This window comes from Oryx dammah, unplaced genomic scaffold, assembly GCF_014754425.2.
Source record: "Oryx dammah isolate SB20612 unplaced genomic scaffold, SCBI_Odam_1.1 HiC_scaffold_28, whole genome shotgun sequence".
Taxonomy (NCBI): domain Eukaryota; kingdom Metazoa; phylum Chordata; class Mammalia; order Artiodactyla; family Bovidae; genus Oryx; species Oryx dammah.
Window position 1 is genome coordinate 107595412 of NW_024070212.1, and position 15651 is coordinate 107611062.

Here is a 15651-nt window from a genome sequence, read left to right on the forward strand (position 1 = left end):
AGATTACATTGTTTTGGTCAGGTGTCAGATTCAGAGGAATAGGAGCCTCATAAAATTGAGCTGAATCGCCTTTTTTCTTCTGTTTTCTGAAATTATCTGTGTAAGACTGGTATCATTTTTTCTTAAATGGCAGATAAATTTTAGCAACGAAATCAACTGGGACTGGAGTTTTGTTAGAAAGGGTTATGAATTCAATTTCCTTAACAGATACCAGACTATTCCAGTTTTCTTTGAGCTAACTTTTTAACATTGTGTGTAAGTTATCAAATTAATTAGTATAAAACTGTTCCCTTATCAACCTTTCACTTCTGAAAGATCTTTAATGATAAACCCTTCTTTAATTTTTGACACTAATAATCCGTTTGGTTATTTCTTTTTTTTGATTAGCCTTCCTAGGAGTTTAAAATTAACTTTTTTAAAAGAATCAACTTTTGGTTTCATTCATCTTCTATACTGTTTGTTTTCTATTTAACTTTTGCTCGAGTTTTATTATTTCTTACTTTCTATTTAATTTTTTCTTCTAGTTGAAGATAGAAACATCATGTGGCAGTCTGCCTCCAACATGATCCCTAATAAGTCTTTCCTCATGGGATTTTGCACCTTTGTGTAAGTCTCTCCTACACTGAATATAACTGGTTTATGTAAGTAATAAGACATTACAAAACTGGCAGAATATAGCTTTCAATACTAGGCCTTAATGTCATTACAGTGTCTGCCTTGCTCTCTCACGGATTGCTTGCTCCAAAAAAGCCAGCCACAATATCACGAGGACACTTAACCAACCCTGCCTGTTGAGAGGTCCAGGTGGCAAGAAACTAGGTCTCTAGCACAAACGTACCAATTGAGTTTTACAGATAATAAAACAAGACTTACTCATCCCTTTAAACATTCAAGAATCTACTCTATCAGGGACTCCTTTGTGGGTTGGAATTTAAAGATAACCAGACAAAGCCTCTCCATTTTAAGAATACATTTTGGTCAAGCAACTCAGTTCATTCCTTCCCCAAACTCCACTAAAACTCTGGTAAGGAATTAAGGAGAAAAAAAAAAAAAGCATAAATCTAGAAGGAAGAGAGGATCGAAAATAGAAAATGTACCATTTTAGAAGATGGAAAACAAGCAGATAAGCTGTATCTGACACAGCAGATGGGATTCTCAAAAGGTGTGAGAAACGGCAGCATCAGGTGCCTCTGAAACTGGTGATAGAAGAACAGAGGTGGTCCAGAAAAATAAAGACAGAAGCTGTTTGAGAAGCAGGTAAAGTCCTAGATTCCTGTCTAGCTCCATTCACATTGTGGAACAACTGCCTCATCTTTATCCTGGCATAATCTGTAAGTGTATTCTCTGGAAAAAGTAAAAGACTTTTTGGAGGGAAGATGTCAGGCACAGCTGAGGGCACAAGACTGTACCCAAAACAAATAATTAAGTGACCATAAATATTAATTCCTGAATGTAGACACTCCCCAAGCCAAAATCCCCAACTTGGCTTCCAGAATGCAGCTAACAAGACTATTACCCTTCAGGCAGGAGTCTGGAAGTCTGGGTAATTGACTAGCTAAGAGGAAGGACCTAACTAAGGTCACTAACATTGTAGGTTCCCTAGGATCAGCCCAATTAAACCACTCTATGATAAAGCTCAAAGTCAATTAGTCCCACTAATGAATTCAAAGCATCGAGTCAATGTTTTAGATTCCCACTGCATCATGAATAAATAATCAAGGACACCATATACTTGAAGGAAGCTTCTGAAATAGAGGACAGTGATCAAAACAAACAAACAAAACAAAATTTGGAGGAAGCATAAGCATGTGCAAGAAAAAGAAAACTCAACAGACTGGTTCCAAATAGGAAAAGGAGTACGTGAAGGCTGTATATTGTCACCCTGGCTTATTTAACTGATATGCAGAGTACATCATGAGAAATGCTGGACTGGAAGAAATACAAGCTGGAAACAAGATTGCCGGGAGAAATATCAATAACCTCAGATATGCAGATGACACCACCCTTCTGGCAGAAAGTGAAGAGGAACTAAAAAGCCTCTTGATGAAAGTGAAAGAGGAAAGTGGAAAAGTTGGCTTAAAGCTCAACATTCAGAAAATGAAGATCATGGCATCCGGTCCCATCACTTCATGGGAAATAGATGGGGAAACAGTAGAAACAGTGTCAGACTTTATTTTCGGGGGCTCCAAAATCACTGCAGATGGTGACTGCAGCCATGAAATTAAAAGACGCTTACTCCTTGGAAGAAAAGTTATGACCAACCTAGACAGCATATTCAAAAGCAGAGACATTGCTTTGCCGACTAAGGTCCGTCTAGTCAAGGCTATGGTTTTTCCTGTGGTCATGTATGGACGTGAGAGCTGGACTGTGAAGAAGGCTGAGCGCCGGAGAATTGATGCTTTTGAACTGTGGTGTTGGAGAAGACTCTTGAGAGTCCCTTGGACTGCAAGGAGATCCAACCAGTCCATTCTGAAGGAGATTAACCCTGGGATTTCTTTGGAAGGAATGATGCTAAAGCTGAAACTCCAGTACTTTGGCCACCTCATGTGAAGAGTTGACTCAATGGAAAAGACTCTGATGCTGGACAGGATTGGGGGCAGGAGGAGAAGGGGACGACAGAGGATGAGATGGCTGGATGGCATCACGGACTCAATGGATGTGAGTCTGAGTGAACTCCGGGAGTTGGTGATGCACAGGGAGGCCTGGCATGCTGCGATTCATGGGGTCACGAAGAGTTGAACACGACTGAGTGACTGAACTGAACTGAAGGTAAATTATCTTCAGTGAGCACAGAGAAGATAAGATACTACCATACGTGAAACAAGAATAGTATGCTATTATAAAATAACATTCAAGAAATAAAAAAGAATGATTAGAAATTAAAAGCATAATAGCAAAAATGAAAAAGTGAAGAGGTTTAGAGGATAAAGCTAAGTAAATTTTCGAGAAAGCAAAGTAATATAAGGGAAACAAAACTTCACCAAAGCTATTTAAAAAGTTGGAACATCACTGTTAAATTTATGAAGGAAAAATTATTTCTAACATAGAAACCCAGCTAAACTGTCATTTAGGTTTGTTGATACATTTTCCAATGTGTAAGGCATCAAAATTTTTTGCTTCTTGTGTATCCTTTTCTCATGAAACTTCTAAATATTAAAAAATGAGGGGTAGGGAGAGAAATGGATACAGAGAATGATGTTTGATCCCAAGACGACAGCTGTGCATTAAATATGAAGAACATACTCAATTAGCCTGAAGCAGTGTAAATCAAGAAACAGATTTGTTGGAAACTGTCACTGAAATTCCTACTGGAAAATACTTTTTCTAATGTGAGGTTAGACTAAATAAAGCCTGATACAGGTATCTTTACTTGGCTGAGTTTTATCAGTGTTGATAAACCTGCTGCTTGCCTGTTTTACCCTAAAGAAAGGTTCTGCTTTGTTCTGCTTCTGAGGACTAATTTGAATACTATAAAAATCAAATTGTTGACTTTCACTTTCACTGAGGGATCTTACACCTGAACTTAAGGCAATCATATGAAGCAAGTGACACGAATACTGTGATTAATAAATTATTTATTGGAAATGTTTTCCTTGCAAGAAATCATATTCAGTGTGAACTTCTGACTCAAGCAGAATAAATAATTATCAAATTCTGCTTATATATTCTGACCATTTTCTTCTAGCAGCAAAACAGTGAATACTCTATAGAAAGCTACATTTTACTGAAAAGCACAAAGAAGCAAATAAAGTATATAAAAATAAAAAAAACAATTCTAACTCAGATGTCCTGGGTCAGAGACTTGTCCTGTCAGGAAACTTGCTTCTTAAAGGATACAGGAAAAAGCTGTGAATATTAAGAGCATAAGCTTTGGAAACAGAAAAGTTAACCTCTATCACTTAAATGTAAATGACTGTGCCTCTACACTTAATAGGTTACATTACATATAAAGTAATATAAATATAAAATACAAACTATGTGATCTTTAGAGGGAGAAAGTCACTTTAGAGAGAGAAAATTTACAGACTGTGTCTCTAAACTTCAGTTGGGGGTATCACCTAACTCATACAACGGTGATGAAGTTCAGATGAGATACAGTTGTCTCTTGGTTCCTACAGAAGATTGGTTCTGGAACTCCCTTTGTACATCAAAAAGCAGTGGAAGTTCAAGTCCCTTGTAGAAAACTGATGCATTACAGTCAGCCCTCAGAATCCATGGTACCCAGGTAACGAGGGCTGACTGTAATTAATGTAAAATGTTTAGCATTCTATCTATGACAGGTATCTTCAGGGAGATACAACTAATAAATATCAGATTCTTTTTGTTCTTTTGGCTTTACTGTGACTTGTAGGCTCTTAGTTTCCTGACCAGAGATTGAAACCATGCCCTTGGCAGTGAAAGCATGGAATCCTAACCACTGGACTGCCAGGGAATTCCCTATAGTTACTCTGGTACTCTTAAAATGCATACTTAGAAAAACAAAATGCAAATTGCAACTGAGTCTGGCCTAACATAAAAAAGTATACTGTATTTCACTGACTCTAAAAGCCCAATTATATAAGGTACATCAGTACTGTAGGTGCCAAATTTTCCAATTAAATTGTGACAAACCATACACTGCAAGACATCTCCCAATTTCAGAGATGATGAAATGTGAAAAAAAATTTTTTTTCTTTCTTAGATTGGTAAAATTCATTAAATTTAGTTATATAGTTGAGAGTTAAGATACTATATACCATGAAAACAATCATTTTGAAAACAAGATGAAGTCACACAATTAGAATTAAATTGCTTGCTTTCTTAAAGTACTTTTCCATGTTTATCATCACCACAAATTTTACCTAAGCTCCCATTTGTCACTTCCTCAGAGAAAAGTTCCTTCATCACTGAGACTAGAATGGATTCCTTTGTTGCACAGTCCCACTGTATTTATTCAGTTCAGTCTTCTCCGCAATACTCATCATATATTGTTCAATAAAATAATCTTCTCCAGTTGATCTCAAGTTCAATAAAGACTATTTTGTTCAGTAAAATATACCAAGTGCAAAGGTTGCAAAATCATACAAACGAGAAAGGAAATATAAGCAAGTAAGGTGGTCAGTGCAATACTTTCCCTCATTATTTTTCACAGCACCAGTACATATTATTACAGTTTAAAAATAAACCCATTTAAAATTTTAGGCTTTATTTCATTTCATTAAGAGAGAACTTCAAGAAAAATCCATGTTGATATATGTATATTTAGTTCATTCATTTAACTTACATATAATAGTGTATACCACAATATGACAATATTCATGTACTCATTCCAATATTTGCTTATTCTATTATTCACAGGAATCAGGATGTTTCTAATTTTCTGCTACAGCAAAAAATATCTCAGTATGCAAGATACCTCTATGGTATATTAAGGGTTTTAAGATATGTTCAATTTCATTTTCACTTCATCTTTTCTAGATATTGAAAACTGCTCTCCAAAGCTGTATCAAATCATACTCCTATAAAGAGTGCACAAGATATCATACTCCTATAAAGAGTGCACAAGATATTTCCTTATACTTTATCCTCACCAACATCTGTTAAAATTTTATAAATCTGATAGGTGTCAAATGGTACTGATCTCACTTGCATTTTCTTGACTAATAATGAATTTGAGAATTTGATTTTCATGGGTTTATTGACCATTTGTGTTTCCTCTTTTGTGAATTAGCTATTTTTTTTTTAAACTGATCTCCCTGTAAAGTTTTTGGTTATATATGCTGTAAATACTCTCTTAGCATTTTAACTTTATGATTCATCTGTAACAAATAAGTTTTAAATTTTGATGCAGCCAAGCTTATCAGTATTTTCTTGAAAGAATTTTAAAGCTTTGCTTTTCAAATTTTAGATTATAATCTACCTAGAAATAAGTCTGGGATATGATATGAGATGGGTTTAATTATTTTTTTTCTTATAGTTAACAACTGTATAAATACCATTTATTAAATATTTTTACTCTTTCCTCAGTGGTCCAAAATGCCAACTTAATTGTAAATTACATTGATTCATCACAGTCACTTATTTTTCCATATAAATCTTAATACAGACTTTTCAAGTTTCACTATATGCCCTATTGGGATTTTACCTAAAATTAATTTACAGATTAATTTTTGGAGAACTGATACCTTATCAAACAGAGTCTTCTCAATAAGCTTAATGTATTTCATTCATTCAGATTTTTGCTTATATCTTTCAATAAATTTTTTTACTTAGGAGACCTCCCAGAAATTTTTCATTCCTGTGTATCCCCTTTTTGACCCAAACTCCTGATGGCATCACACTGACAAAAGCCCAGCTAAGACATCATTTACGTCTACAAATATTTTCCTAACTTTCCAGATTCAATTAGACACTCCTCCTCCGTGTTCTGAGTTTTAGTTATTCATTCTTTGCTTAGTATGCCCAAGAGTTGTGTCAGGCACAGAGGTTATATATATCCACCGGTGAATAAGGTGGACAGTCCCTAGCTTCACAGAGCTTTCATTATAACAGGAGACAAAGAATAATAAACACATTCAAGGTGACACATGCTATTACCGGGGACGTATACTGTGCTATAAGAATACTTGAGAGAAATGTGTAACTCTTGGGGGATGGTTGGATGCGGGGGAGATGGCTGGATGGGGGGAGAAGGTGTCAGTTACTGCTTTTCAAGGAAGTAACATGCAGACTGAAGCCTGTAAGAAGAACAGAAGTTAGCAAACACAGTAGTGACTAAATACCACAGCACTGACATCCCTGTCTTACTGCTGATTTTACTGGAAGAGCTCCACTGCTTAACTGTGAAATCATCTATTCTCTGAATATGTTTCCTCCCTTGACACCATTTCTTGGCTCTTATACTGCCTACAATAATTATTAATTGCTCTCTGGTTCTTCTTTCTTCCTTAAATGCTAGTATTCTCCATGGCTCTCTCCTTTTCTTTTCTTTTTTCAATCTAAATATTGTTTCTAAAGGAAATTCTCCATTTTCAGAGTTTCAAATATGGATATATGTACTAAGGACTCCCCAAACTTTTACCTTTTCCTCACTCCACTACAGATTTTCACATCTGCATTTCCAACTACATACTAGATGACTCTCTGTATGTTCCACACAATCCTCAAGTGTTAAACATATTAACATTTGATCTTTTTATACATGGTATAAACTGCCAACTAACCAGTGAAAGCAGATCTCCCTCCCATATTCAGAATCATCATTCATAATGGTATGAATGAGTCACTATTCTGAATGTATGTTGGCGAGTATGCTCTTCTCGAAAGCCAGTTTATAAAATAAATGCAGTTATTAAAGGTTTGGGAATATGAAGGTTGTTTCAAAGACTAAATAATCACAGAATTTTTTAAATTATTATTATATTTTTAATCATAGAATTTTATAGGCCTGGTACGAGTTTATTTTTAAAGTTTTAAATATATAAATATTGCTAGGCTACTAGTTGCCATCCAATCAAACACAAATCTAGATATTGTGGTGAAGGTATTTTATAGATATAATTAAATTCCATGATCAGTTGACTTTAAGTAAAGGAAATTATCCTGGATAATGTGGGTGGACCTCATTCAGTTAGTTGAAAGGCCTTAAAAATGGGGCTGAGGTGTCCCTAAGAGAGAAAAGAAATTCCACTTATGGACAGCAGCTTCAGCCCACACCCATTCGTTCTAGCCTGCCCTTCCTGATAGCCTACCCTAAGGACTTCAGACTTGACTAGGTTGCCCCTACAACTGTGTAAACCCAATCTCTCTATATATATTTTCTTATGTCCAAAAACCAATTCCTTCAAAAACCTAGTTAACCTTCTGGTCTATTTGTTTCCAATCAGTTCCATGTACCAGTGACTACACCCAAACTTTTTTCCTGGACATGGTTTTTAAACCTATTTTTTCAACTTAATCTTGTAATATGTTCCTTCCTCTCCATCCCACATTAGACCATCACCATCTCTTACCTGAACTAGTGATTGAAAAAGCCTCCTAACTGGCTTCTCAGATTAGTTTTTTTCTCCTCTATCTATTCTCCACACTGCTGCCAGAGGTCTCTTTCTGGAAAACAAATATGATCATGTCACTATCCTTCTTTAAAATTTTTGAAGTCTTCCTACGTACAGGATAGAGGTAAATTTGTTTTCTATTTCATTAATTTTTTTAAACTCTTATTTCCTTCTATTTTTCTTTGCATTTAATTATGTTATTTTTCTAACTTATTAAGATGAATATATAGGTCATTGATGCTTTTCTCCCTTTCTAATAGGCATTTAAGGTTTTAAATTCTAAGAATTGCTTTAGCTAATCATACCAATTCTGGTATGTACTATTTTCATTACTCTTTAGTTTAAAATATTTAAAATTTTCTTCGACCAATGAGTTATTTAGAAATTTTTGTAATATCCAAAGCAGAACTTTGTAAGTTCCAATAGGAAAATAGCAACAGTTTATTTCCAAAATTTCCCACTTTCCCCCTAGAACTCATTACAGACCAACAAAGATAATCTGAAAAGAGAGAGAAAAAAGAAAAGAGAAGAAACCCTATATCTTCAATGAACCTAGGAGACAATTAAAACCTGAAAGTGCCAAACTGTAAGTAAATATGGCCCAAAATACTTGGGAACCTCTGCAAAGGAGAAAGTCATGAAAGATGAAAGAAACTCTAATGGGGCAACAGCAGCAAATTTTCACTCCAGAAAGAGAGGGTCTTATCCTAAATGGGAACTGCAGTGTTTAGTACTGAAACTGAATGGGGGAATCTCAGAAGGAAGTAGAGAAAGGAGTGTAGAAAGTGTCATGAGAGTCAATTGAGGGTGAACTAGAAGTGACAGGTCTCAGATAGGACTCCCTTTTAAAACCAAGGCATGCATTGTCCCTCTGTAATTTCAAACTTGAAGAAAAGTTGAATGAATAGTACAATGAACTACCATATACCCTTCACAGATTCTCTAACTGTTAACATTTGAGCACATACTTTAAAAGGCAAGAGCTAAATTCCTTGGTAGCAGAAAGTCCTTAAACATATATTACTGAGAGGCAAAGGAGATGTGGCTTTATTCTGAAGAAAGAATCCATCAGAACAGAAGAGAATAGAGGTCTTGAGCAGAGAAACCTGGAAAAGCACCTTGCTCCTAATGTCCTGTCCCACCTCCTTCTCCCACTCCAGTTTCTTCTAATAGGTGGTTTGAGAAAACTTATCTCACTCAAATACAAGTAACAAAAGAGGCAAGTATCCATACAAAAATACCATTTAAAAAATGTAAAAAAGCAGCACAACATCCCGGACAAAGAAAACTCAACAGAATACACCACTACAAAATAGATAAAACTATAACACTAGTTTTCAATATGAATCCGAAATTTCTTAATGCAGCTATGAAGAAAGATCTCAGAGCAGAAATTTAAGAACTCAGGGAAAGACAAACAGCTAAGAGGAGAAAATGAAATAAGCACTGCAGAACTCATGAAAGAAATGGAAGAAAAAGACTTTTTAAATTAAAAAAATGAAGACAAAACTACAATGAGCAAATGGTAAAAATTATACCATAAAAGAAACAGTAAAGAACAGCAGGATAGAATTTTTTAAAAAGAAAATAAAATGACAGATTAAAAAAAAAAAAAGATAAAAGAGTTGAACCTACATCCTCAAAGGGGATCCCATGTTTTAAATAAAACTGACTCAAAATAGTCAACATTGAAGAAAAAAATCTAGCAAAATAATTGTAAAAAATATTTTCAGCAATCAGACAAAAAAAGTAGGTACTTATAAGGGACAAGAAAATCAGCTGACATCCTAATTCTCTACTGAAAATTCAGTGTCAGAAGACAGTGGGAAAGTATCTATCAGAAAGTGTATCTCAAGAAAGTATCTCAAGAAAGTGTAATTCAGATAAGCCATAATGGAAAAGAATATTTTTTAAAAAAAGAATGTATATACATCTATAGCTGAGTAACTATGCTGTGCAGTAGATACTGGCACAATTTGTATATCAACCATACTTCAATAAGAAAACAGAATTAGAAAAAAAAAGTGTGATTCAATCATTTTATGTCTAACCAAGCAGTCCCCTTTAGGAATAAGGCTATAGACAAATGGTTTTCAATATGCAAAAAACCTCAGTTCTTACTCATATGAGTAAGGAAGTCACTTCAGGAAGGCCTGAAGTAACTTGAGGACAAACTGCAACCAAGAGATGACCGGAAACATTTTAGCAAAAGGACTTGCAATTAGCACCAATACATATAACTGTAGATTTAAGATGAACACAAATGGAATGTAACTGTTACATGCTCAAAACCATGGGAATAACAGTATATACAAATACACGAAAAACAGAACAATCATAAAAAGTAGAATAAACTAACTGAGGGCACACTTTATAGCAACAGAGTCAAAGTTGAGAGTCAAGTAGTAGAAATTTAAGTAAAATCATAATGAACAATATAATAATACTATGTTGGCTAAAACTAGTTAATAAAGGAGAGGAGGGGAAGGAAGAGAATAAAGTTAATATAAAAGTTACTTATTAAGGAAAGCAAAAGATACTGCTTTAAAGAGGGAGAAAAATGAGTATTAAATGAAAGTATGAAGGTAACCACTGATGGGGTTCCTAATAACAGAACTAGCATTTAAAAAGCACAGAAAACAGACCACATGGATTGTAATCCTTCTGTTACATAATGTAGACTTTTGGCCCAAAAAGTACAAAAAAAAGTCACTTTATCATTATAAAGGTATAAATTACAACAAAGAATAAAAATAGGTATATATACTCCTAATACTATGGTAGCAACATTAAGAAAGTGGAAGTATAAAAAGAAATAGAAACATGATAGGAAGCTTAAATTTATTTCTCCCATTCTGAGACAAGTAAACAGAAATAAATAAGGAAATAGATGATACAAACAACATAATCAAAACTGAAGAGCTAAAGGATATTCATTTAAATCTATCCTAAAAAATGATTGTATCTTATTCTCAAAGAGCTATTGAACTTTCATTTCATAAATTCTGATGATGTTAGGTTACTAAAAAAAAAAACCTCAATAAAATGCTAAAAACAGATTACAAACTACATTCTCTGATAAACAACACAATGAAATTAGAAATTTACAACACAATCTGAAAATAAAAAGATCTTCAATCTGAAAATTTAGAAAGTCTCTCAAACAACACTGGATAATAGAGGAAATACAAATGAAATCTGTGGTGTTTTGAGAAAATAATATAATCCTGTGGGATGCTAGTTGCTTGACCAGGGACAAAACCCAGACCCTCAGCATGAAAGCATGGAGTTCTAACCACTGAATGGCTAGGGAATTTCCAAAATAATAATTTTAAACTCTTTTTTTAATGAGAAAAATGAAATTAACTGAGTTACGACTATAGTTCAAAAAGTTAGGAAAGGGACTTCCCTGGTAGTCTGCTGGTAAAGAATCCGCCTTCCAATGTAGGGGATGCTAGTTTGATCCCTGGTCTAAGAGCTAAGATCCCATGCCAAGAGGCAAATAAGCCCACACACACATGGCAACCAGAGAGGCCCGCTGAGCCTCTGAGCCTCAGCCAGTGCACTCTAGAGCCCACATGCTACAGCTAGAGAAAGCTGGCGAGCCACAAGGAAGAGCCAGTGTAGGAGGGAAAAAAGAAGTTGGGGAAACAACTAAGGTAACTGAAGAAAAGTAGAGGGAAAATTTTATTAGGCTAGAAAAGAAATTGAGGAGTCAGAAGACAAGGCCAGAGAGCTCAGAAAAAATTCCAAAACCTCTTTGGTGGAGGCAGGTGGCAGAGTGAGGAGCAGAAAACAGGCTGATTAAAGTACTGCTGTTGCTGCTGCTGCTAAGTCGCTTCAGTCGTGTCCGACTCTGTGCGACCCCATAGATGGCAGCCCACCAGGCTCCCCTGTCCCTGGGATTCTCCAGGCAAGAACACTGGAGTGGGTTGCCATTTCCTTCTCCAATGTGTGAAAGTGAAAAGTGAAAGTGAAGTCGCTCAGTCGTGTCTGACTCCTAGTGATCTCATGGACTGTAGCCTTCCAGGCTCCTCTGTCCATGGGATTTGCAAGGCAAGAGTACTGGAGTGGGGTGCCATTGAGTACTACCTCTCCTAATTAAGAGTAAAAAGGACAAAGCACAAAGATTAAAAAGAATCAATGGAGATAAACCATAGAAATAGATAAAATTAAAAAAAAACAGACCACTTAGTAAAGATATAGATAAAATATATAATTTTCTAATAAGATATAACTAGCAAAACTGAATACACAGAGCCTAAACAGACTGATTTTCACAAAATAAATGAAAGCTTTAAAAGAACTATTCACTGAACAAAATGTAACAAACCAGGCTACAAAATTTTACATGGGAGTTTCATGAAATCTTAGAAGAGCTGATAATTTTAACACTATTTAAAAACTGTTGTACATTTTAGAGCACAGGCAACTTCCAAATTTTTGTGAAATTAAACATTAATACCAAAACTTGAAAAAGACTGCATTAAAAAAGAGAAGATTGCAGATCAGATCAATCTTGCTTTTTTTTTTGCAACTTGATTAAAAAGGTAAAGTGTTAAAAAACAGAATTCAGCACCACATTAAAAGAATCTAGAAACACAAATTTAGTTCAGTGTTTTTTAAAAAGAGGAGAAAACAGCATATAAAGAACTCCCCACATACTAAAAAGACATCTGACAAAAAATACATTATTGATTGAAAGTACTCAATTAAATGGAAACCAACAGAGGCTTCTAAGCATATACATACATACATGCACGCATCATCATGCAGAAACACTGAAGCATTCCTTCTAAAGTAAGGAATCCAAAGAGGATGCCCACTACTCTCTAACAGTTAACACTGTTCTAATTAATCAATATAACCTGATAAAAAATATTAGAGGTGTAAAAATCCAAAGAGGTAAAACTATCACTATTGCAGATAAAATGATTATAACCTAGAAACTGCAAGGAAATAACTTGCAAAGTTAATGGAATTCAATAAGGCAGAGAGAAAAAATTACTATATAGAAATTAAAAGACTTCATGTATATAAAAAATAACTAGTTGGAATATAAGTTCATTTAATAAGGAAAAAAGACAGAGAAAGAGAGAGAAAATATCCAGGAATGACAATAAGAAACGGCAAATTTTACGTGAAAGTGGTAGTCACTCAATCGTGTCCAACTCTTTGCGACCACCCTATGGACTATAGCCCGCCAGGCTCCTTTGTCTACGGAATTCTCCAGGCAAGAATAATGGAGTGGGTCCCCATTCCCTTCTCCAGGGAATCTTGCCAACCTACGGATTGAACCCAGGTCTCCTGTATTGCAGGCAGGCTCTTTACTGTCTGAGTCACTAGGGAAAGAAAATTTTAAAACACTCCAGAAGGAAAAAAAAGTAATCCTGAACAAATGGAAAGGCATAGCGTTTTCTTGGACAGAAAGATTCAGTGTTTAAGACTCAATAACCTAATTTAAAAATATAATGAAAAAAAAAAAATAATGGAGTCACAGTAAAAGTAATAGCTCATCCTCCCACACCCACTAGATCTGACAAGGTGTTTCTAAAGCTTATACGATGATATACATAAGAACAGCCTAGAAATCTTGGAAGAGAAAAATGACACCAGCCCTAGCTGATATTAAAAGTTACAAAAGAGCTTTCCCAGGCGGCTGCCGAAGATGGCGGAGGGGCAGGTCCTGGTGCTTGATGGCCGAGGCCATCTCCTGGGCCGCCTGGCAGCCATTGTGGCCAAGCAGGTGCTTCTGGGCCGGAAGGTTGTGGTTGTGCACTGTGAGGGCATCAACATTTCTGGCAATTTCTACAGAAATAAATTGAAATACCTGGCCTTTCTCCGCAAGCGGATGAACACCAACCCTTCCCGTGGCCCCTACCACTTCCGAGCCCCCAGCCGCATCTTCTGGCGGACAGTGGGCGGCATGCTGCCCCACAAGACCAAGCGGGGCCAGGCTGCTCTGGAGCGCCTCAAGGTGTTTGATGGGATCCCACCGCCCTATGACAAGGTCTCTAAGCCCCTCTCCTTCTCTAACAGAAAAAGCGAATGGTGGTTCCTGCTGCCCTCAAGGTTGTGCGTCTGAAGCCTACTCGCAAGTTTGCCTACCTAGGGCGCCTGGCTCATGAGGTTGGCTGGAAGTACCAGGCAGTAACAGCCACCCTGGAGGAGAAGAGAAAGGAGAAAGCCAAGATCCACTACCGGAAAAAGAAGCAGCTCATGAGGCTACGGAAGCAGGCTGAAAAGAACATCGAGAAGAAAATTGGCAAATTCACAGAGGTCCTCAAGACTCACGGATTCCTAGTCTGAGCCAAATAAAATTGACTGTTTATTCTTCATGCTTGGCCTGGCCTGCCCTTCCTCCATCGCCACCCTAGGATGTGGGGGCCCCCAGGGGCTGCCATGCAGGTGCCACAGGCAAACGGGGTATAGCCGAGGGGCGTTAGTCAGTGTAGGCAGGCCCAGGGGCTGTGCAGGCATCGCTGGTCTGCAGCCTCTTTGTTCATGAGACTTTTAAGACGAACAGTTGGAACAGCCAGTCCAGTTGCAATATTGGCAGAAGTGAGCTGGAAGACTATTGGAAGGGATTCGCATGACTTAAGGGAGTCTGTTCATGCTTCCCACGTGGTCGGATACTTTACTCTGCAGCTGTTAGGATGTGAGAGAATGCCCAAAAAGTGTCTCTGGAAGAGAAGTTTCAGCCAAGGGGTCACAGGCATCGCCCTTGTGTCTTCCCTATATTTTGTGATCCAAAACCAATAAATTATTTTTTTAAAGAAAAAAAAAAAAGTTACAAAAGAAAGGATTGACTGAGACACACACCTGTCACCAAAAGAAAAATTTCTACAGGATAAAAAGCAAAAATAATATCAAAGATCAAAAGACAAATAACAACCCAGGGATAATATCTGCAATTCATACCACAGAGGGCTAATTTCCTTGATTTAGAAAGCTCTCTCAGTAAATAAGACCAATAATCCAACAGAAAAAAAGGAGCAAAGGACATAAAGAATTAATTTTTTAAAAAAGAAATAAGGTTGCCCATACATATGAGAAAGGATGGCCAAATGCAAAATGGTACATAAGGAAACTATTTCTCCCAAATTTGATGGACAAAAATCTAGAGTTTGACACATCTAGTGGCAAAGGTACAGGGAAACAGGTAACCTCATTTACTGATGCAAAATGTTTACAATCTCATTGGAGAGCAATCTAGCAATAACAATCAAAATTAAAAACATATCTGCCTTCGACCCATCAATCTCACCTCTTGGAATCTATCTTAAAAATACAAATATATGAATGATGTTCTGAAATGGAAAAAAAATAAAAACATCCCTAGTATACACCTAAATGAAAATGAAATGTTGGTTGCTCAGTTGTGTTCGACTCTGCGATCCCATGGACTGTAGACCTCCAGGTTCCTCTGTCCATGGGATTTTCCAGGTAAGAATACTGGAGTGGGTTGCCATGCCCTTCTCCAGGGGATCTTCTTGATCCAGGGATCGAACCCTGGTCTCCTGCACTGCAGGCAAATTCTTTACCATCTGAGTCACCAGGGAAGCAGTCAGTATATACCTAAAGACAACTTAAAAAAAATATCTTCTCAATACATCTT

At 36.4% G+C, this 15651-nt stretch overlaps 2 protein-coding genes across 6 annotated transcripts in view; one reads left to right on the forward strand and one right to left on the reverse strand.

Moving 5' to 3' along the window:
• AGO3 (argonaute RISC catalytic component 3) overlaps positions 1-15651 on the reverse strand; it is a 127940-nt gene that overhangs the window by 60801 nt on the left and 51488 nt on the right. Inside the window, exon 4 of one of the 5 annotated variants that reach the window (XM_040231611.1) lies at positions 7992-8085. The exons of 2 other annotated variants lie outside the window; for them this stretch is intronic. The gene's annotated coding sequence lies outside the window, so the exon portion shown is untranslated. Of the gene's footprint in view, positions 1-1431; positions 1438-7991; positions 10516-15651 lie in introns of those variants that run through there. 2 more of the 5 variants (XM_040231612.1, XM_040231613.1) reach the window with 2 other exon arrangements.
• On the forward strand, positions 13679-14371 carry LOC120856420 (60S ribosomal protein L13a-like). Its single transcript, XM_040231702.1, has 2 exons — positions 13679-14043; positions 14079-14371. The coding sequence occupies exons 1-2, from the start codon at positions 13702-13704 to the stop codon at positions 14340-14342; spliced, it is 606 nt and encodes a 201-aa protein (XP_040087636.1). The 5' UTR covers positions 13679-13701; the 3' UTR covers positions 14343-14371.

Coding starts and splice junctions, on each gene's coding strand:
- LOC120856420 (XM_040231702.1), top strand. CDS start 13,702: ATGGCGGAGGGGCAGGTCCTGGTGCTTGATGGCCGAGGCCATCTCCTG. Junction 14,044..14,078: donor TCCCACCGCCCTATGACAAG/GTCTCTAAGCCC, acceptor TAACAGAAAAAG/CGAATGGTGGTTCCTGCTGC.